Source organism: Nycticebus coucang, chromosome 4 (genome assembly GCF_027406575.1).
Source record: "Nycticebus coucang isolate mNycCou1 chromosome 4, mNycCou1.pri, whole genome shotgun sequence".
NCBI classification, from domain to species: domain Eukaryota; kingdom Metazoa; phylum Chordata; class Mammalia; order Primates; family Lorisidae; genus Nycticebus; species Nycticebus coucang.
In genome coordinates this window covers 25,830,238-25,853,785 of record NC_069783.1, presented here as the reverse complement: position 1 = coordinate 25,853,785, position 23,548 = coordinate 25,830,238, and the positions used below count along the sequence as shown (strand labels likewise).

Here is a 23,548-nt window from a genome sequence, read left to right as displayed (position 1 = left end):
CTAATACCTAACAGGAAATAGCTAAACACAACCCAGCCTATCTGTCGGTTATCTTCTTTAAACTCCTTTTGCTGCTTATGAAGTCTCCTAAAATCAGAAACTGGTGGTGACCACAGCCTTCCTGCTTTATTCAGACAGCCCTCTCCTATATCTCATTCATAGATTTTTCTTTCTTTTCTAGACTTATTCCATGTATCCTTACCCCTTTTGCTTTTTGTTATTTCTGCTGACTCAGACTTTAAATATTTTCATTGTGTACACTTTTTCAATTGTTTCTTCCATTTTTTCCTTTGGGAATGAAGCAAACAAGTCCTGTCCAAAGATAGGCTGGTGCTTATTTCATTTGTTCCATCTGTTTGGTCATAGGAGGACAGTTCATTCTTCTGCTAGAATTCTATAATGCTTCTGCCGCGTATTTTTTTCAAAGGATAAAAATACATACCTTTCAACTGTATGACATGTCCTGAGCAACATTACTGTTGTTAGTCATCCATCCCCCTATCTGCCTTGCTTGGCATCCAGTCTCAATCAGTATTTATTAAGTAAATGATGTAGCACTGTCGCTATCAGGAGTAATTAGCAAATGTGTGCTTCATGGCTTGGTAACAGATGCTGCCAACATGCTAAGCTGCTTAAGTTTGGTTTTCTGATGAACAATACAAATCTCATAAAATTTAAATGACTAGGGCGGCACCTGTGGCTCAAAGGAGTAGGGTGCTGGCCCCGTATACCAAAGGTGGTGGGTTCAAATCCAGCCCTGGCCAAAAAAAAAAAAAAAAAAATTTAGACGACTACTTTAGTAGAAAACAAAAATAAGGCACAATTTTAATTATATTATTGAGTGCCTTAGTGCACTGAGAATAAAGACAAACACAATAGTAAAATGAGGTTATAATTTAACTGTTAACATAATTTGTAATTGTGAAGGCTTAGCACACTTATCTCAACCCTTTCTGTTCCAGGCTTAGATTCATTTTTCCTTGTTTATTAATGAAAGTGACCATCTGGGTATTTAATTCATTCGTTTAGCAAACGCTTATTGAGTACCATTATTTTCTAGGTCCTGTGCAAAGGATAGAAAGACGACTAAGACTTAGTCCTTGCCCTTATGGAGCTTGCAGCATAGCAGAGACAAGTTATTCTTTAAGGAAGATAAAGTGTACAAAGGCACAACAGGGAAAAAACAAGTATGTTCAGAGTTCTGCTTTGTAATGGTTTCCTCTTAAAGAACAGGCTCAAGTTTTTAGGCCAGTGGTTCCCCTTATGTATACAATATTGAAATTAATACTCCATGGTAAAATACTTCTGCTTTAGAATGTTAAATTTGGTACATGATATTCACCTGGCCTGGAATTAGACTATAAGCTGTTTGAGTTAGAGCAGTGGTTCTCAAATAAGTATGCCCCAGAATCACATGAAGGACTTAACTAAAACAGATTGCTGGGCCCTAACCCCAGTGATGTGATGTTTCTGGTCCAGAGACCACACTCTGAGAACCACTAAGTTATAGACTACAGTGGGATCAAATTCTTTGAGAGAAATGTACTATGTTTTAGGATACTGCAAAGAATGTGGAGGCAGGACAAACCCTTACAATGGCTATTATGTATGAAATGTGCACCAGACCCAAACCCATGCCCTTTGAGTAAATCACCAAGGAGGCTTTGTAAACTATACAATACCAACAAGGCTTGGCTGTATACCTTGTTACTAGGTATGTGTACATGGGAAGTTAGCAGTATCATTTTTTTTACCGAGACAAGTCTAGAGAGCTGGCTTTAACCTCTGTTGAATAGAAGTGAATCTATTTGTGATTATGTAATTTTCTAATTTAAAATCATAATAGGCAGGCTTCCAACAACATTAAAATAAAAACTCTTTATCAAAGTCACCAATGAAAAAGGATTCTTATTCATTAATCATATGTTTTGCCTTCTTCCATTAGTAAACCCAGTGTCTTAGAATGAACTAACCAGTGTGAGGCAGATTCATACCAACACTGACTGGTTGCCAAGGAGACACCACTGCCACTATGGACAAGTTCACATCTCCCCACTCCCTTTGTGCTTGCTAAACTGGCAATTTCTGGTATAGAGTTGAGGGCAAGATGCTAGGGAAGTAGAGGCTACAGATCTACACTAATAATAGATTTGAAGTGGTCACCAGGAAACTAAGTTCTTTCTCTTCCACCCATCAGCAGCAAAATACTTCAGTTCAAATAAAACTTGAAGTTTTAGGCTTGAAAGGACATCAGCTTCCAAGAACAGTCAATATATCCTTCCTTGTGTAAATACAAGGGAAAAGCCAAGGAAGAATCAGCATCTACCTGCCATGTCCAAGGGTCTTCTATCCCTGACTTCTTAGTCATGAAGTTACTCTAATAAGTGAAACTGCTACTCTGAAGAAAAGGGTCCTTTGTAGTAGGCCAAGTAGAGCAAGGATGGTAGCTCCTTTATATGGTGTCCCCAAATTTTGAACTTCTAAGAACAAGTGAAGTGTTCTAAAGTCTCCTATTTGTTGTTTCTCTTCCAGTACTGTGCCATTGATTCTTGCATAAAATTCTGGAATGCTGGCTCTTCATGACTTTCCTCTGTAGCTGCAAGGAAAAAAGAAAGGCAATTTTTTTAAAACTCTCACATTAGAAAAGTAGATTAGAGCTCCTGACACCCATCTACAAGAAACAGCATTTTATTTCTAAGAAACTAAATACTCTTCCCAATAAGGAAACGTTTCCCAGAAGCACACATTTATTATGTTGCCAAAAATGTATGATTTCTATATAAGCAGGAAGAATAATTCCCTTATAAAGTAATCACTCCTAAGCATTTCTTTTTTCTTTTGAGACAGAGTCTCACTCTGTTGCCTTGGGTAACGTGCCATGGCATCATCATAGTTCACAGCAACCTCAATCTCTTGGGCTCAGACATTCCTCTTACCTTAGCCTCCCCAGTAGCTGAGACTACAGGTGACTGCTACAATGCCCGGCTAATTTTTCTACTTTAGTAGAGATGGGGACTCACTCTTCCTCAGGCTCATCTGTACTTCTGAGCTCAGGCAATCCACCTGCCTCAGTGTCCCAGAGTGCTAGGCTTATAGGCATAAGCCACTGTGCCCAGCCACTCCTGGGTTTTTTTTTTTTTTTTTGAGACAGAGCCTCAAGCTGTTGCCCTGGGTAGAGTGCCATGGCATCACAGCTCACAGCAACCTCCAACTCCTGGGCTTAAGCGATTCTCTTGCCTCAGCCTCCCCACTAGCTGGGACTATAGGTGCCTGCCACAAGGCCCGGCTATTTTTTGGTTGTAGTTGTCATTGTTGTTTGGCAGGGCCGGCTGGGTTGGAATCCATCGGCTCTGGTGTATGTGGCTGGTGCCTTAGCCACTTGAGCTACAGGTGCCTAGCCCACTCCTAGGTATTTTTAACTAAAAGAAATTAACACACACGAAGACCTATTTGCATATATTTATAGTGACTTTGCCTTAGCTAAAATCAAGCTAAATGTCAATCTGCTGAGTAATAAACAAATTATGAAGCATCCACATAAAGGAATATCACTCAGCAATAAAAAAGAACATACTATGATAAACACACCAACATGGTAGATTACAAGATCTTCACTGAGTGGGAAAAAGTCAAATGTAAAAGGCTAAACATGGTGATCCCATTTATATGGCATTCTAGAAAAAGTAAAATTACAATAGAAATTACTCATTTCCAGAACAAGGTATTTGGAAAGAGGAATGAATAAAAAGGGGCATGAGGGGCTTGATGCCCGTAGCTCAGTGATTAGGACACTGGCCACATACACAGGGGCTGGCAGATTCAAACCCAGCCCAGGCCTGCTAAACAACGACAACTACAACAAAAAATAGCTAGGCATTGTGGCGGGCACCAGTAGTCCCAGTTATTTGGCAGGCTGAGGCAAGAGAATCTCTTGAGCCCAAGAGTTCAAGGTTGCTGTGAGCTGTGACACCACAGCACCCTACCAAGGGTGACCTAGTGAGACTCCGTCTCAAAAAAAAAGGGAGGGGAGCATGAGGAACCTTTTGGGGGTGATGGAAATGTGGAAATGTTCTACATTTTGATTGTGATAGTGGTTACAAGAACTCTATACTTAAAAGGGTAAGCTTGCCAGGCACGGTGGCTCATGCCTGTAATCCCAGCACTTGGGAGGTGGAGGTGGGTGGATTGCCTGAGCTCACACATTCAAGACCAGCCTGAGCCAACGCAAGACCCCATCTCTAAAAAAAAATAGCCGGGTGTTGTGGCGGGCACCTGTAATCCCAACTACTCAAGAGGCTGAGGCAAGAGGATCACTTGAATCCAAGAGTTTGTGGTTGCTGTGAGCCAAGATGCCACAGTACTCTATCAAGTGACCAAGTGAGACTGTCTAAAAAAAAGATAAGCTTTACTGTTTGTAAATTACATTTCCATAAATTTGATTAAATGAGGTAATTTACACATTAGCACTCTGCTAAAGAGGGAAAAGAGTTTTGTTTTTGATCATAGGTCAGACATAAATCCTGGGATTAATTCACGAATTAAATTCTGAGCCAGGTACATAGTTCAGCCTATAATCCTAGCACTCCGGCAGGCTGAGGCAGGAGGATCACTTGAGCTCAGGAGTTCAAGACCAGCATGAACAAGAGTGAGCCCCATCTCTACTAAAAAAAAAAAAAAAAAGAAAAAAGAAAAATTATCTGGGCATTGTGGCAGATACCTATAGTCCCAGCTACTTGGAAGACAGAGGCAGGCAGGAAGATAGCCTCAGTCCCGGAGTTTGAGGTTGCTGTGAGCTCAGCTGATGCCATGGTGCTCTAGCCTCAGCAACAGTGAAAAACTTTGTCTAAAAAAAAAAAAAAAAAAAACACTAATAAAGACAAAAATCCTGATTCCCCAAACCAAATCTGGAGATATGATAAGACACAAGACCAACAGAAGGCCTATAATCAGCTTAATATTAGCCATTCAGTAGAAAAGCTAGGAACTCTCTCAACATAGGAAACACTTTTCTGGCACCATTTCCTCTACCATCTTCCCTCTCACATATCACTGGCTGCATGTTCAACAGTAAAAAAGTCCTAAGCAAACAATATGAGAACCAGCAGCTGTTCTGCTTTCATCAGCCACCTCTGCCACCTCTCACCTCTGTGGTCAATGTCATCAGTATCACTGTCTGCTTCCTCATCCGCTTCATCCAAGGTTCCTCGAGTCAGGATCAAATCAGAAGGGTCCAGTACAGAAGATAAGCTATCTGCAGTGAAAACACCTATCAGCACATAGGCCTCCTCAAAAAATGATTTTGAACCAATAAGCAACTACAATTATAAATTGGCAGAATGAACGTGTTCATGATAAATATAAATATAGCATTTTACTTCTTCTAAATGTGCAGCTAATACTATTAGTATGTCTACGGTAGTTTGATTCACCAAGTATTTTCATGAGCCCAATAGCCCAAGAAGTCCTATTTTGTAAGCTGAAGCCTGTGTTTTCTTTTTTATTTGAGACAGAGTCTCCCTATGTCGCCCTGGATAGGGTGCCGTGGCATGACAGCTCACAGCAACCTCTAACTCTTGGGCTCAAGTGATTCTCTCCCCTAGCCTCCCAAGTAGCTGGGACTACAGAAGCCCACACGATGCCAGGTAGTTTTTAGTCATATTTGTCATTGTTGTTTAGCAGGCCCAGGCTGGGCTCGAAGCCGCCAGCTCCAGTGTATGTGGCTGGCACCTTAGCCGCTGAGAGGTACCAAGCCTGAAACTTGTTTTAGTTGTAGCATTGTTCTTTTTTACTAGCTCACAGCTTAGAACATACAGTTTTTCGTAAGAAAGCTAAAGACATCTGAGTAGATCCAGTGTCCTGATGAATCAGAGTAAAAGTGTGGACTGCTAAGGAAGGTTCATGGTAGAAATATAAATTCAGAGAGGGTCTGCAGAAAATAAAAGGGGAAATGATAGAGCAGAGAAACTCCTTCCAAAGAAGGAGGGGGGAAAAACGGAAAATTAGATACACTGATAGGAATAAAATTCCCTACTCAGGAAAACCAATAAAGGACTAAGCTCTAGTAATAAGAAACTCTTGGGTGGCACCTGTGGCTCAGTAGGTAGGGTGCCGGCCTCATATACCAAGGGTGATGGGTTGGAACTGGGCCCCGGTCAAAGTGCAACAAAAAAAAAAAGCTGGGCATTGAGGCGGGCGCCTGTAGTCCCAGTTACTCGGGAGGCGGAGGCAAGAGAATCGCCTAAGTCCAGGAGTTGGAGGTTGCTTTGAGCTGTGACGCCACAGCACTCTACCGAGGGTGAAAAAGCAAGACTGTCTCTAAAAAAAAAAAAGTCAATGTCATAAAACACAAAGACTAAGGAACTGTTCAAGCTTAAGGACTAAGATGCAGAAGAATTAAATACAATGCACACCTAGGATTTTCTCCAGCTACAAAGGACAAATGGCTGTATCTAAATAAGGTCTCCAAATTAGATAATGGTATTGTGTCGATGTTAATTTTCTAATTTTTCTTTCTTTTTGAGACAGTCTCACTATGTTGCCCTGGGTATAGTGCCATGGCGTCACAGCTCACAGCAACCTCAAACTTTTGGGTTTAAGCGCTGTGGCTGGCACCCTAGCCACTGAGCTACAGGTGCCAAGCCAATGTTCTAATTTTTAATAACTGCACTGAGATTATATAAAATAATATCCTTAGTGTTAGGAAATAGACATTAAAGTATTCAAAGTAAAGGAGCATCATATCTATAACTTACTCTTAAATGAATCAGGGAAAAAAAATACATATTTATGTAATATGTGAAGTCACACATAGAAAAAATAAAGTAAATGTAAAATCCAACATTTTATGGATCTGATTGAAGAATTACGGAAATTACTTATATTATTCATGCAACTTTTCCATAAATCTGAAATAAGGTCAAACTATAAAAAAGGGGGGGAGGTAAATAGTTTAAAAATATTAAAAAATATATTACAGAGCAGGCTCAGCGCCTGTAGCTCAGAGACTAGGACACCAGCCACATACACGGGAGCCAGCGGGTTCAAATCCAGCCCAGGCCTGCCAAACAACAACAACTACAATAACAAAATAGTCAGGCATTCTGGGGGGCACCTGTAGTCCCAGCTACTTGGGAGGCGGAAGCAAGAGAATCGCTTAAGCCCAAGAGTTTGAGGTTGCTATGAGCTGTGACACCACAGCACTCTACTCAGGGTGACAGTTTGAGACTCTGTCTCAAAAAAAAAAAAATAATAAAATAAAATAAAATAAATATATATACACACATTTATTAACAGAGCAGACATCAAGTACCTTTCCAAAATAAAGCAACAACTTCCTGAAGGATGATCCCCCAAGTGGTACAGCTGTATACAATTTTCAATTGTTTGCCTTTCCAAATTTTTTTTTAAATGTATGTTGTGTGTGTATGTGGATAAACCACAATTTATTTATCCTTTTCTCTGTCATATATAAACATATCCCTGCTGAGCAGAAATAAACACAGTCTCTTTTTAGTTCCTAACATCAGAGATCCTCCAATACCTTTGGCAGTCCCAGTCCCTGTGTCCAAGGCTACAGAGCCCAAATCTTTCCGAAGTCGTTCCAGTTGTTCTTTCTGCTGTTGGCTCTGTGCACTAGCCTGTAAATAGAGAGAAAAATGTCATCATACTTAAAAAGGAGCCCAAATTAGATGCCACACTTCTCAGGGGAGATAAGGAATTATGAAATTACTAGCTACTTAAACTCTGAGGCAGATAAGGGATAGCTGACATGGGGACAGAAACTCTGAGTACTGTAGACCCAGATTATAGCAGAAGCTCAGACTGAATTAGAGGATTCCAAAACAAAAGCATATCAAAAGAACTCTCACGTAGACATAGTAGGAAAGCTCAGTAATAAAGAACCTAGTGCAGCCTATGGGAACAGGACACTGGGATTATTTGGAGTAAGAGTTGTGAACCACTTCTCTATTCTGAAATAGAATTTTACAACTAGCCGTTAAATTGACCATGGAGTAGGGATGAAAGAGGGGCACAGGACTCAGCATACATAACAAGAAAACTCTCGTTTTAAAAAATTCAAATACAAAGAGAAGAAAAATAAATAAGGAGCATTTCTGTATCCAAACAACATACATACAAATTTAAATTAAGAATTTAAAGTATACAATAAAATTTTATTAGTCAATTATACCCAGTAAAGCTAGAAACTTTTTTTTTAATTAAGATATAGTGATAGCATTTATGCTATCAGGATTGAGGTTGTTTTTGTTTGGGGCTTTCTTTTTAAAATAGACACAAGGTCTTAATCAGTCACTCAGGCTACAGTGTACTGGCACCATCATAGCTCACTATAACCTCAAACTCCTGGGTCCAAGCCAACCTCCCACCATAGCAGTCCAAGTAGCTGGGACTCCAGATGCACTGGCAAGGATGTTTTTTTTTCCCAATGACCCTAAAATATATTAACAGCTTCCTTTCTTACCAATGATTTCTTCAGACGTTCATATTCAGGACGATATTCCCTGGAAAGAGAAACACTTTCTAAATTCCTTTGCTTAATAATCTATCCTGACCAAAAAAAAAATAATAATAATAATCTATCCTGACCACTCCCCACCTCATCACTTACTTCATCCTAAGATTCTGACAATAATGAAAGATCTTTATTCACTGAACATTAGATGTAATAAGTCACTGAGAGAGTCTACCCCCATAAAATTAAAAGCTAAGGTGATTGCCTCTACCCTGAAACCAAGAGAGAAAAATCCAACTGAGGGGCTAAAAAGATTAACACTAGAGAGATGGAGAATGATGAACTCACTATTCATTTGAGATAAACAGCTACAATATAGAAAAGAAGATAAACCTACTGAGCTCACAAAGTCCAATATATCATGATATGGTTCACCTGAGCAACAACAGTGAAAGGATACAGAAAAGAGTCTATCTTGAGGCTTTTATTTTTTCTGATTTGTTTTTTCAGACAGGGTCTTACTTTGTCACCTTGGATGCAGGGAAGTGGCATCATCATAGCTCACTGCAACCTCCAACTCCTGGGCTCAAGCAATCTCCCTGCTTCAGCATCTCCAGTAGCTGGGACTATAGGTACCCACACCAGGCCTGGCGAATTTTTTCAATTTTTCTTAGAGCAGGCTCTTGCTCAGGCTGGTCTTGAACTCCTGACCTCACACTTGAGGACCACATCACTTCCTCCGGTCTTAGCCTCCCGGAGTGCTAGGGTTACAGGCATGAGCCACCATGCCCAGTCTATCCTGAGGTTTTGCTAACACCCTTATCTGATGAATCAAAATCAAAATCCTGTGTCTGAAAACCAAAATGTAGTTGTTATGATCTTGCAAAATATGAAGCCAAAGCAGCATGTTAATAAATGGCCTATGCAGCCATGGGCCTAAGTAAAGTTTATAGGTATTCTGACTCTACTCTCTTTTAGGCAAATGGAATTTCAGTATTAACAATGGCAATAGTTGGCTAGGGCACAGTGGCTCATGCTAGTAATCCTAGCACTCTGAGAGGCCAAAGCAGGTGCTTGAGCTCAGGAGTTCAAGACTCTGTCTCTACTAAAAATAGAAAAACTAGCTGGGCTTGGTGCCTCATACATGTAATCCCACCTACTCAGGAGGCTGAGGCACAAAGACTACTCAAGCCCAAGAGTTTGAGGTTACTGTGAGATATGATGCCATGGCACTGTACCCAGTGTGACAGAGTGAGAATCTGTCTCAAAAAATAAATAATGACAATCATTATAACATCACTTATTATAAAATATGCTTCCTATATGTCAGCAACTGTGCTACATGCTTTACACTTATTTTCTTAAATAACCTTCACAATGACCTTAACGCCAATGTTTTACTGGAACACAGCCATGCCCATTCATTCACAAATGGTCTATGGATGCTTTTGTCCTACCAGGTCAGAGGTAATAGTTGCAACAGAGGTTGTATTGGCCCACAATGCCTAAAATATTTACTATCTGACTCTTTATAGATGAAGTCTGGTGACCCCTGCTCTTAAACACCTAATACAGTGAAGAAGTGAAGATTTACACCTTTATTTATTTTTTACACCTTTTTAAAAAGACTTTATTGACAGGGAAAAAGTTGGACAAGCATGGTAAGTGAAAGAGGGGGAAGAAAAAGAGGGCGAATAGGCCCTCCAGCAATGGAGGGGGAAATCCAAGTGGGCAGTCCCCACACCTTTATATTTTAAAAAAGTTAATGGGGATTTGTTACTCCTAAGAGCGATCAGATCCAGCACATGTTTAAGTATGCAAGACAGATATAATAGGGTGGCACCTGTGGCTCAAAGGAGTAGGGCGCTGGCCCCATATGCCAGAGGTGGCGGGTTCAAGCCCAGCCCCGGCCAAAAAACTGCAAAAAAAAAAAAAGACAGATATAATACATACATACATGATGAAAACCTAAATGCTTTGCCTAGAAAAAGTGCTATCTTACCCAAATTGCAGGTGGCCAATAATGTCATCCACAGACTTTCCCTTTATCCTCACCTTTCATATTCTTCTGCAGCACTGGTGACTTGCACAAAGAATTCATCTAAGCCGGTACCCAGAACTGCGGAGACACCCACTACCTGCCAAAAAGCATCATAAATGCTTTTGAGGAAACTACTGTATATTTTTAAAGGGTATACATTATTTTATTCAAATGTCATAAAATCTTCATAAAAGATGTATAGATACTTTGAGAAGTCTCTAGCAAAAAGCTAAGCTACAACAGAACAAAACAGCACATTGAGTCAAAAGTCATGGAAATAAGCCTATGGAAAATAAAGAATTGAAACATACAATTATTAATAGGACCAAAAAAAGTACAGGATTTATTATCTACTCCCTAACTAACCACTTTCTGCTCTCTCATTGCATTTGCTTGGGCAATTAACACACTTCCTGCAACTTGCACCTGCTTTAGCTTACATAAATCTGACAAAAAAAAAAGCTTACCTCTATCTAATAATGCACCCTCCAAAATCCCTATTATGATATAACCCTTGACAACCATCAGGCCCAATGTCCAATCTTTCTTAAGGTACTCACCACAACATAGCTTATGTTTCTATTCTGTGTATAGACTTATATCCTAAGTAGACCATAAACTCTCTGAAGGTAGGATCCCTTGTTCATCTTGTAAACTCTAGAGTTTTTCTATTTCTTTTCTTTTTTTTAGAGACAGAGTCTCACTTTCTCACCCTCGGTAGAGTGCCGTAGTGTCACAGCTCACAGCAACCTCCAGCTTTTGGGCTTAGGTGATTCTCTTGTCTCAGCCTCCGAAGTAGCTGAGACTACAGGCGCCTGCCACAACACCCGGCCATTGTTTTGTTGCAGTTTGGCCAGGGGCGAGCCTAAACCCACAACCCTCAGTACATGGGGTCAGAACCCTATTCACTGAGCCACAGGTGCTGCCCCATTTTTATTTTTTTTAGAGACAGGGTCTTGCTATGTCACCTAGAAAGGAGTGCAGGGAAGCAATTATAGTTCACTGCAGCCTACAACTCCTGTATTATAGGGATCTTCTCATATCAGCCTCCCCCAGTAATTAGGACCTTGGGCACACAGTCGGCTAATTTTTAAATTTTTTTGTGAGACAAGGGTATTGCTATATTTCCCAGATTGGTCTTGAATTCTGGGCTCAAGTGATCCTTCAACTCTAGTTTCCCAAAGTGCTGGGATTACAGGTGTGAGCCATCATGCCTAGCCACCATAGTTTTCAATAAGCAATGCTTTACACCTTTTTTTTTTTGAGACAGAGCCTCGAGCTATTGCCCTAGGTAGAGTGCTGTGGCATCATAGCTCACAGCAACCTCCAACTCCTGGGCTTAAGTGCGATTCTCTTGCCTCAGCCTCCCAAGTAGCTGGGACTTCAGGTGCCTGCCACAACACCCAGGTTTTTAGGTTGTAGTTGTCATTTTTGTTTGGCAGCCCAGGCTGGATTCGAACCTGCCAACTCTGGTGTATGTGGCTGGTTCCTTAGCGCTCGAGCTACAGGTGCTGAGCCTAAAAGTTACTTTTTAGAAGGTAATGAACCTCCTTTCTAAGCTAGGTTCATAACAAGTCTTAGGGGTTAAAAGGTTATCTGGAGAGGATGTCACAGTGAACAGGAGAGAAAATTTACCCTGAGTGAGCTATAAAACTCATCTAACACCAGGCTCATTGAACGGGTCAGGTTACTAACGTATGTAGTCTCTTGATTCAAGGCATCTTGGAAAGCCTCAAAATCTTGCATCCATTCCACTGCAAAGCTGTGATCAATGATGTCAGTCTGTATTAAAAAGAAGTCAACTATTAGTAACCAGAGATGAGGTTAGACACTAAACAATGGCAAAATAGATTTTTTAGTTAAGTGGTGACAGCAAAGAGCATGCATACATTTTCTTTCTCTGCTTCCCCCATTTCCTCCTTCATTGCAACAAGCCACAAAGAACCAAGTTTGCTGTGTAGTATATATAATTAAATGAAGATGTCTTCTCTTGGTCAAAGCAGACCTTTCACTATCCACTACCAAATAACCAGGACCACAGTGGATGCATGTTCCAGGCTCTGAAGTAAGCAGTCCCCTGTATTGTAGACATCACTCAACAACAGGAAATTTTGGAGACAGAGTCTCACTTTGTCGCCCTTGGTAGAGTGTCACGGCATCACGGCTCACAGCAACCTCAAATTCTTGGGCTCAAGTGGTCCTCTTGCCTCAGCCTCCCAAGTAGCTGGAACTATAGGTGCCAGCCACAATGCCTGGCTATTTTTAGAGAAAAGGTCTCACTCTGGCTCAGACTGGTCTCGAAACTGTGAGTTCAGGCAATCCACCCATCTTGGCCTCCCAGAGTGCTAGGATTACAGGCGTGAGGCACTATGCCCAGCCTGTTTTTTGTTTTTTTTTTTAATTGTCACTTCCAATAGACTGGATGTCCCTCCTCTATTCACACAGCCCTGATTCTGAGGGATAACCTACAAACCATGGTTAAGGGGCTAGTCTACCTGACCTACAATGATTTTGGATGAGACTCAGGAACAAAAATTCATTCAATTTGAATTCATTTCCCAAAAATGCCTATGACCATATCTGTGTAAAGGCTCAATTTGCTCTCTAGCATCTGAGATAATCCTTCTCACTCACCCAAACCTTCCAACAACCACAAGATTCTGATGAAAAATAGTGAATCATAACACAGAGGATCCACTTACTTTATTCATGACCACAATGAAAGGCAACTTGGTTTTGTACAAGATGCTGAAAATTAAACATTGAGATGTTATTAGTAAAAGCACTTAAGCTCTTGTTTGCCCTGTGTCAGTCTTTTAGGGCTAAGTAAAGAAAAGAAGAATGAGTTCAGAATCTAAAAAGCAGTTATCCATTTTACATGGCAATCACATATTCCCTTCTCCCAAGAAGAAAATGGGAGAAGCAAAGCAAATAACACACACACATATTCACTCTAACTTAATACTGCTTAGATATTAATCCTGGTTTTTGTTGGTTTTCACTAAATAATTACTTTTTTCTCAAAGGAGGCAAAAAAGCATTTAGTTGTTGGAGTAACTTTATTTATATATTTATTTTTGAGACACAGTCTCACTTTATCACCCTTGGTAGAGGAGTGCCATGGATCATAGCTCATAGCAACCTCAAACTCTTGGGCTCCAGTGATTCTCTTGCCTCAGCCTTCTGAGTAGCTGGGACTAGAAGCGCCCAGCACAACACCTGGCTATTTTTTTAGAGACAAGGTCTCACTCTGGCTCAGGCTGGTCTCAAACTTGCGAGCTCAGGCAATTCACCCGCCTCGGCCCCCCAGAATGCTAGGATTATAGGCGTGAGCCACCTTGCCTGGACGATAGGCAGATTTTTGATGGCAGGATTGGCACCCCAAGTCCTACATCATTCAAGGGTCATCTTCATGTTTACATTGTAAAATGATTACTAGAACCAAGCCAACAAAATAATTATCTTCTAAATAATTGACATAAAAATGAAATAATGCTATCAGTCACGTTTCTACTTAGATCAAGATTTCTTGTGTCCAACAAGAAGACACATCTGGGCTCGGTGCCTGTAGCTCAAGCAGCTAGGACGCCAGTCACATACACTGGAGCTGGCAGGTTCGAATCCAGCCTGGCTCAAAAAACAGTGACAAATACAACCAAAAAATAGCTGGGTGTTGTGGCAGGCACCTGTAGTCCTAGCTACTTAGGAAGCTGAGGCAAGAGAATCACTGGAGCCCAGGAGTTTGAGGTTGCTGTGATCTGTGACGTCGCAGCACTCTACCCAGGGCGATGGCTTGAGACTCTGTCTCAAAAAAAAGAAGACACATCTGGCTCAGAGCCCACAGCTCAGTGAGTAGGGTGCTGGCTACATACAAGAAGGATGGCAGGTTTGAGACCAGCCCGGGCCTGCTAAACAACAATGACAACTGCAACAGCAACAAAAAATAGCCGGGCATTGTGGTGGGCACCTGTAATCCCAGCTACTTGGGAGGCTGAGGCAAAAGAATCACTTAAGCCCAAGAGTCAGAGGGTGCTGTGAGCTGTGACACCAAGTCACTCTACTGAGGGTGACATAGTGAGACTCCGTATCAAAAAAAAAAAAGAAGATGACATAACCTTCGTCATAGTAAAAGGTACAAATGTTGGTAATGGTATTTGTATACCCCTAAAATTAAATTTTGACATAAATAATGGTATACCTTACTCCTCAGGCTTAATACACTAACATAATGAAGTGACACATGTCCTATCTTTGGTAATGGCACCACATTTGGGGCAAACCTGTGAATTTTCGAATTACAGATAAATCTTTTTATTTACACCATCTCTTCATGTAACAATTTAATTCTACCCATCATCACACACGAAAGCAGAATTTAGACCAGAGGCTCTACTCTATTTAGATGTGGGGTTCATTCAACTGGGAGCAACTGCCAGAAGGTTCACATTCACATACCACCTATTTCTGTGACAAGCAAGGGAGGAAAATCAGAAAATTCTGAGAGTGAATGCCAGCAGCATGTGGGCCTGTTTTCTCTTCTGCCACTCCCTCAACTTACAGCCACTCACCTGAATAGGAAATCTGAATGAGCACAAAACTAGAGATAGCAACCAGGACTCAAATGTCAAGGGGAGGAAGAAAAAAGAAGGAGGCTATATGCCTTGACAGAATACTGTACCCATCAATAACCAATTACCTGCAGGCATAGAGCATGTTGGACATAAAGGTCACTGGGTTGGTACTTCGTGATGTGTCCATTACATAGACGACAACAGTTGGAAATGAGGATGCCTAAAGCCAAAAAATAATCAAAGTTTTGGTAAGAGGGCTCATGACCTGTCCCAAAACTCATTCCCTACCTTCCTTAGCAAGGGTAAACCACTTTAGGAAGGATGAGCAGAGCTTCTACAACTCCCTCCCATATAAAGTCCAAGGCAACAAAACAGATGCTGATCCAATCCAGCACTCTAGCTACTCTCAGTAACAAGTGCTAGGAATACTCACCAGGGCCTCAGTGATGATTGTTCCAGAAGCTGACCAGGTGAATACCTCAATCTGTCCAGGTGTGTCAATCAAGACATATCTGTGCCAAGAAAGATCATTAAAGAAATGTTACACTTGCACAATGCTAAAAGACATTCTAGTGTTATAAAACACTAAATATCTGGGTGGCGCCTGTGGCTCAAGGAGTAGGGCGCCGGTCCCATATGCCAGAGGTGGCGGGTTCAAACCCAGCCCCGGCCAAAAAAATAGAAAAAAAAAAAAAAAAAACCATTATTCAAGATTGGAATAACATCTGTACACTGCTAGGTCTAAATTCCTTCCCATTAGGCTGGATGCAACAGCTCACACCTATAATCCTAGTAATCTGGGAGGCCTAGACGGGTGGATTGCCTGAACTCACAGGCTTGAGACCAGCTTGAGGCAGAGTGAGACCTTGCATCTAAAAATAGCTGGGCGTTGTGGCGGGAGTGTGTAGTTCCAGCTATTCGGGATGCTGAGAAACGTGGAATACTATTCACTGAATAATGATACTAATAGTTATTGCTAGTGGGAATCAGTGTGATGGTTTCACCTTTCAATTATTATGTATTGTTTGTTAATCCTTTATATGACAATATGTCCTTTATTGTAAAATAAATTATCTTTCTTTATTAAAAAGGAAAACCTATTAAAAAATTAACAGTTTAAGCAATGCCTGTGGCTCAGTGAGTAGGGTGCCGGCCCCATACACTGAGGGTGGCGGGTTCAATCCCGGCCCCTGCCCAACTGCAACAAAAAATAGTCGGGTGTTGTGGCGGGCACCTGTAGTCCCAGCTACTCGGGAGGCTGAGGCAAAAGAATCACCTAAGCCCAAGAGCTAGAGGTTGCTGTGAGCTGTGACGCTACGGCACTCTACCAAGGGCAATAAAGTAAGACTCTGTCTATTAAAAAAAAACAGTTAATAGTAATAAACATTTTATATTTTGATACTTTTAAAGTTTAAAAATCTTCTCTGAATTTCATAGATTATATTCATTAAATATAAATTAGAAAGGTATTTCAGAGGCTTTAATGTCAGCAAGCATGATTTCCCAAGAGAAGGAAAGCAGACAACTGAATTTGAACGCAGTGTCAAATACGTCCTCTAAGAAGCCATGTCAATTAGAAGCCAAAGTAGGGCGGCACCTGTGGCTCAGTCAGTAAGGCGCTGGCCCCATATACAGAGGGTGGTGGGTTCAAACCCGGCCCCGGCCAAACTGCAACCAAAAAAAATAGCCGGGCGTTGTGGCGGGCGCCTGTAGTCCCAGCTACTTGGGAGGCTGAGGCAAGAGAATCGCTTAAGCCCAGGAGTTGGAAGTTGCTGTGAGCTGTGTGAGGCCACGGCACTCTACCGAGGGCCATAAAGTGAGACTCTGTCTCTACAAAAAAAAAAAAATAGAAAGCCAAAGTAATTGGGAGTATGATATTAAATTTAGCTCTGTACTCCACACCGTGTTAATGATTTTATTGCCTACTTTCTTTCACTTCTAATGGTTTTGTCTCAATTTATACACCTTTCAGAGCTTGATGGTATCCCAGATCCTCCCCCAAATTCTAGAAATATGTTGACGGAGTAATAAATGTTAAAATGAAATCACATACTTAGACATGTTCTGGGCCTTCTCAATAAATTTCATCACCTGAAAGAAAAGGAAGCCAATTACAATAGGATTTTATTTCAGTACAAGTTCAAGACAGGGTCCTCTCCAGAGTGGCATGCCCCATAGGCACCATTACCTACTCAATCTTTATGTTCTCAATCTTAGGACTCCAAAGAATAAACTCATTGAACTGAAGAAGCACGGCCATGTCAGCAGCACTGTAGCACATTCCAGGGCACAGTGCAAGGACCTGAGAAGCTAAAGACCTGACTGATGACCATCAAGTCTTACCTCTCTTGGCACTTTGGAAAAATGTTAATAGCCTGACCCACAGAGTGTCTTCAGAGTAAAAAACTTCCATAACACTGATAATAAAACACTCTTATGGAAGGAGGAAACAGATAAAAACCTAATGGGCAACAAATATTTGTCAAAAGTAAAATGTCCCATTATTTTTCTATTCCATGACTACTAGACCAACCCGCACTCCTGTCTACCCACTTTGGTACTTTTAAAATTCAAAAGTCCTCAGGGAAGTACCACAAGCAAGACTAGGTCAAAAAATGTAGCCAGGTCTCTTGGATTTTTGTTTTATTGGATGTTACAAATATTAAATATATAGTGTTTCATAACATTAATCATCCTCTCCTAGTCTGTTTCCCTGTCTACCAAAATGTCTGCTTATTTTCTATATTTATGTTCAGTTTTGCCACTCTTCTTACCAATGTGATCAAGCTAAGACATGTAAGAGTCATAGATTTTTACTCAGCTATGTCTATAAATATGAAGACAGATGTACCTGATCAAACCTGGTAGCAAAAAGATTGAGTGAGGTCACTATGCCACCGTTGGGCCCAAGTCCATATCTAGACACTACGTTGAGGATTTAAATTGTCTGTAGAGTTGATTATAAAATTCATACCTAGGGTATCATTCACACAAATAACATTATGACACTAGCATTCTATTAATGGATATCTGCAAACTAATCCTTGACTACCATGCAACCTTAAGCAACACAGAAACATTCATTATCAAGGTCTTGTTCACTAATTTATAATTTTAGGGATGGCCAGGCAAAATAAGGAAAGCAAAGTAGGTAGAGCACAATGGTTTATGCCTATAATCCCTAGGTGGGAAGATGACTTGAGGCCAAGAATTCAAGACCAGCCTTGGGCAACACCGTGAGATTCTGTCTCTATGGAAAAAAAGTTTAGCCAGACATGGTGGCATGCAGCCATAGTCCTAGCCACTAAGGAAACTAAGACAGGATTACTTGAGCCTAGGAGTTTGAGGCTGCAGTGAGTATGATTGCAGCACTGTACTCAACCTGAGCAACAAGAGTGAGACACTGTCTCTTAAAAAATAAAAAATAGAGGGCAGCACCTGTGGCTCAGTGAGTGGGGTGCTGGCCCCATATGCTGAGAGTGGCAGGTTCAAACCCAGCCCCGGCCAAACCGCGACAAAAAAATAGCCGGGCGTTATGGTGGGCGCCTGTAGTCCCAGCTGCTCAGGAGGCTGAGGCAAGAGAATCGCGTAAGCCCAGGAGTTGGAGGTTGCTGTGAGCCGTGTGACGTCATGGCACTCTACTGAGGGCGGTACAGTGAGACTCTGTCTCTACCAAAAATAAATAAATAAATAAATAAAATAAAAAATAGGTTTGAAGCCCATAACATGGTGGTTATGGTGCCAGCCACATACACCAAGACTTGTGGGTTCAAACCCGGCCTGGTCCAGCTAAACAACGACAACAGCAACAAAAAATAGGGCAGTTGTGGCGGATACCTGGAGTCCCAGCTACTTGGGAGGCTAAAGCAAGAGAATCTGAGGGTGACATAGTGAGACTGTCTCAAAAATAAATAAATAAATAAAAAGAAAGCAAAGTAACCAAAATGTAATAGACACATGCAGTGATTGCCTGTGGCTTTAGCCATTAAGATTATCTATATATGGGTGGTGCCTGTGGCTCAAAGGAGTAGGGCGCCGGCCCCATATGCTGGATGTGGTGGGTTCAAACCCAGCCCTGGCCCAAAACCGCAAAAAAAAAAAAAGAAAGATTATCTATATATGGCTGGATGCCTGTAGCTCAGTGGTTAGGGCACTGGCCAATGTTCCAGGGCTGGTGGGTTTTGCCCTAGGCCTGCTAAACAAACAAACAAAAAGAACAGCCAGGCATTGTGGCAGGCGCCTGTAGTCCCACCTAGTAGGGCTGAGGCAAAAAAATCCGCTTAAGTCCAAGAGTTTGAGGTTGCTGTGAGCTATGACACCACAGCACTCAACCAAGGGTGACAAAGTGAGACTCTTGCCTCAATTTAAAAAAAAAAATTATCTCTATAAGGCTGGGCACGGTGGCTCATACCTGTACCCTAGCACTCTGGGAGGCCAAGGCAAGTGGATTGCCTGAGCTCAGGAGTTCCAGACCAGCCTGAGCCAGAGCAAGACCCTCTCTCTTAAAATAGCCAGGTGTTGGGCGGCGCCTGTGGCTCAGTCGGTAAGGCGCCGGCTCCATATACCGAGGGTGGCGGGTTCAAGCCCGGCCCCGGCCAAACTGCAACCAAAAAATAGCCGGGCGTTGTGGCGGGCACCTGTAGTCCCAGCTACTCGGGAGGCTGAGGCAAGAGAATCGCTTAAGCCCAGGAGTTGGAGGTTGCTGTGAGCTGTGTGAGGCCACGGCACTCTACCAAGGGTCATAAAGTGAGACTCTGTCTCTACAAAAAAAAAAAAAAATAGCCAGGTGTTGTGGCAGGTGCTTATAGTCCCAGCTACTTGGAGGCTGAGGCAAGATAATCACTTAAGCCCAAGAGTTTGAGGTTGCTGTGAGCTGTGACATCACAGCACTCTACCAAGCACTAGGAAGTGAAACTCTGTCTCAAAAGAAAAAAAAAAAAGATTATCTATATAACAGGCCGGGCACAGTGAATCACACCTGTAATCCTAGGACTCCAGAGGCCAAAGCAGGTAGATTACTTGAGCTCAGGAGTTCAAGACCAGCCTGAGGAAGAGTGAGACCTTATTCTACTAAAAACAGAAAAACTTGGCTCGGAGCCCGTAGCACAGCAGTTACGGCACCAGCCACATACACCAAGGGTGGCGGGTTTGAATCTGGCCTGAGTCAAATAAACCACAATGACAACTATAACAAAAAAAATAGCCAGGCATTGTGGTGGGCGCCTGTAGTCCCAGCTACTTGGGAGGCTGAGGCAGGAGAATCCCTTAAGAGCAAGAGTTTGAGGTTGCTGTGAGCTGTGAATGCCACAGCACTCTACTGAGGGTGACATAGTGAAACTCTGTCTCAAAAAAGAAAAGAAAAAACTTTATATATAACACTTTTTTCACTGATCCTTAGTAATCACAACCTGCTGATTATAATTAATCCTACTACCTAGACTTACCTATAGGGAGAGTACACACTTTACACAGCAAAGTACTGAGAATTAATCCAATTAAAGACATGCATTTCTGAGTTTCCCAGTCTAAAGAAGTGGTTACCAGTGGATGATCCTCCAAGGCAATACTACATTGCAAGACCCCAGCAACTATCAGTTATCCTCTCACTCACTCTGCTCTTTAGTCTGTAGCAATGCTCTTGTTTGTATATTTCACAAGAGAAGGGCAAAAACTCTTTCAAAGCTGTAAAATATAAATAACTAGGGCTGGCGCCTGTGGCTTAGTGAGTAGGGCGGCGACCCCATATACCAAGGGTGGCAGGTTCAAATCCATCCCCAGCCAAACTGCAACAAAAAGAAAAATAGCCGGGTGTTGTAGCAGGCGCCTGTAGTCCCAGCTATTCAGGAGGCTGAGGGAAAAGAATTGCCTAAGCCCAGGAGATGGAGGTTGCTGTGAGCTGTGAAGCCACAGCACTCTACCAAGGGTGACGAAGTGAGACTCTGTCTCTAAAAAAAAAAAGAAATATATATATATGTACATATATATATAACTAGCCAAGAGACAACACCAAAGTAGATTCAGAAAAGGATACTGTTTCATGACTTCTTTATACTTCACAGTGTCACGAATATCTGAGGAGGGAATGAAATAAAATTTAACACACACACCTTTAATTGCCTACTGGTGACAAAGCCAAGTGCAGAATGATTTTTAAAAATGAATTAATCTGTCCAGTAATTGCTACCTAAACCTATCCACCAATCTGTACACTTCTCCCATCAACTATTAAAATTATATTCTTTAAGTGAGAAAATGTGAAACTGTTCCCAAATTATTCTCTAAATGATCCCTCCTTCTTAATACAAGATCTTCCTTTTTACTAGTATGTTTGGAATATAAGAAACTCATTAGGATTAAGAAGAAACAAGGAGGGGGCAGCACCTGTGGCTCAAGGAGTAGGGCGCCAGCCCCATATGCCGAGGGTGGTGGGTTCAAGCCCAGCCCTGGCCAAAAACTGCAACCAAAAAAAAGAAAAAGAAGAAAAAGAAAGAAAGAAGGAGCAAGAGGATTAGCGCATAGTGATGGCCTAGAAATTAGGAAGCCTAAATCCTTATCAAGAATCATGAAGCTGGGGCGGCGCCTGTGGCTCAGTGAGTAGGGCGCCGGCCCCATATGCCGAGGGTGGCGGGTTCAAACCCAGCCCCGGCCAAACTGCAACAACAAAAAAAAAATAGCCGGGCATTGTGGCGGGCGCCTGTAGTCCCAGCTGCTCGGGAGGCTGAGGCAAGAGAATCGCGTAAGCCCAAGAGTTAGAGGTTGCTGTGAGCCGTGTAACGCCACGGCTCTCTACCGGAGGGCGGTACAGTGAGACTCTGTCTCCACAAAAAAAAAAAAAAAAAAAGAATCATGATGCTGGATCATATCCACTCTTCATCTTTTTTACAATCACAGACTAATTCTTAAAATCTGATGAAAATTGGAAACCTCAGGGCGGCGCCTGTGGCTCAAAGGGGTAGGGCGCCGGTCCCATATGCCAGAGGTGGTGGGTTCAAACCCAGCCCTGGCCAAAAAAAAAAAAGAAAATTGGAAACCTCTCATCAGAACAATGCATATATGCATTATACACACATTTTCTCATGTAAATGGAAGTAAAGCTCCTATATATCAATGAGTGAACTACAACACAAGAACCCTTACACATTGACTAACTTTAAGAAAAGAAACTAAATGAAAAAGTTTATGTATCAGAATTTGCTGAAAAGTTTATGGCGTAGAGAAGGGGTTTCTGTCACTTCACTTGCCCAAATAACAATAGCCTGACACATTAGGGTCAGAAAGAGAAGGGAGATAAAGGCGAATGGGAAAGAAAGAAATTTAGGAAAGAGGAAGGAATAAATAAGAGAATATGAATGAGATATCTGTTTAGGGACTCAAGCAAATCCCAGAGAAAAGAAAGTAGTTAGGAAAAAAATGCAAAATGAAAGCACTAAAAACTGGTAAGCTGGAGGCTTCACATTCTCTTTGAAGCATTTCATACAAGTTATGGTATGGTTTGCTCACCAATATTGGCAGGAAAAGGAACTTCATGTACAGCTGGGTCCAGGTTGATCACATAAGGGGTAGTGCTTTGGCTATGCAGGTGTCCCGTGAGCCTCTGCAAAGATGGGGCGAAAGAGTTGGAAAGACTCAAAGAGTGGATGATAAGAGAGCAAGAATGAATTTCCATTCCTTTATTGATCATCCTAAAGACTTCACACTTAGATTTCCTTCTACCTGAAATATCCACCACCCCCATGTCCTCCTGTAACATTCAACTCTCAGTTCACCATTTCACAGATCTGCCCCTACTCTTGTCTACTCCTTTACTTGTGTGTTCCTATGTGTTTTTTCTTTCTCCTCCACTAATTTATTTAGCTCCACGAATGTGAGAACCTCTTTAACCTCACATTCGCTGTATCTCAGTGCCTGGAAAACGGTAGGCGTGCAAAAAATAATTATTTGGCAAATCTTCTTTGAAAACCTGTGCGCTAGTACCATATAAATCTCTAGAGTTAATTGTAAGCCCCTGACTCCCAAGAAGCTAACACAACTTTATCAGCAAGACAATCACTGAACGAGGCAAGCTGTACGAAGTATGCACTGAAGGCGTACAGAAGCGAGCCTTAATTAACCTAGCGAGGGTCCGAGGATTCGCCAGGGAGGGAACTGGAGTGAAGGGAAGTCCTCGAAACCCACGCGCCGGAACCCTCCAACTCCCCAAAGAGACCCCCATCCCTTTCTCTCTGGCCTTCCAGCAGCCACAACTTATCACGCGCCCCTACTACGCCCGCCCCGTGTACATCACCTGGACAAAGGTGGTCTTCCCAGATCCTGCCATTCCCAATACCAACAGGCACACTGGGGGTCGAAGACCACCCGAAGCCCGTGGTTCAGCTTCAACTGCGGGCGCCGCCATCTTTCTCCTGGCACCGCCCACCTACCATGGAGACGACGCCTGGCTAGAGATACTTCCGCGACGCTCTG

At 42.0% G+C, this 23,548-nt stretch overlaps 1 protein-coding gene across 2 annotated transcripts; it reads right to left on the bottom strand.

Annotated features, from left to right (window-relative positions):
- Positions 1-1,858: 1,858 nt before the first annotated feature.
- GPN1 (GPN-loop GTPase 1) lies at positions 1,859-23,534 on the bottom strand. 2 transcript variants are annotated; one of them, XM_053588456.1, is made up of 14 exons: positions 23,370-23,534; positions 22,586-22,679; positions 21,117-21,156; positions 17,937-18,003; positions 17,139-17,176; positions 15,519-15,597; positions 15,211-15,305; positions 13,217-13,262; positions 12,150-12,296; positions 10,529-10,611; positions 8,483-8,522; positions 7,541-7,637; positions 5,144-5,251; positions 1,859-2,596 (listed from the first exon to the last, which is right to left on the bottom strand). In XM_053588456.1, the coding sequence occupies exons 1-14, from the start codon at positions 23,478-23,480 to the stop codon at positions 2,511-2,513; spliced, it is 1,131 nt and encodes a 376-aa protein (XP_053444431.1). In that variant the 5' UTR covers positions 23,481-23,534; the 3' UTR covers positions 1,859-2,510. The 2 variants fall into 2 exon arrangements, with proteins under 2 accessions (XP_053444431.1, XP_053444430.1); XM_053588455.1 differs by lacking the exon at positions 23,370-23,534 and having other exon boundaries at positions 22,586-23,339.
- Between the last annotated feature and the right edge of the window lie 14 nt (positions 23,535-23,548).

Excerpts from the sequence above, each read along its gene's own strand:
- GPN1 (XM_053588455.1), bottom strand. The coding sequence starts at position 22,835 with ATGTTACAGGAGGACATGGGGGTGGTGGATATTTCAGGTAGAAGGAAA. Across the intron at positions 15,306-15,518 it reads CAATCATCACTGAGGCCCTG|GCATCCTCATTTCCAACTGT; the intron begins GTGAGTATTCCT and ends TTTTGGCTTTAG. Across the intron at positions 12,297-13,216 it reads TCATTGTGGTCATGAATAAA|ACTGACATCATTGATCACAG; the intron begins GTAAGTGGATCC and ends TTTTTAATACAG.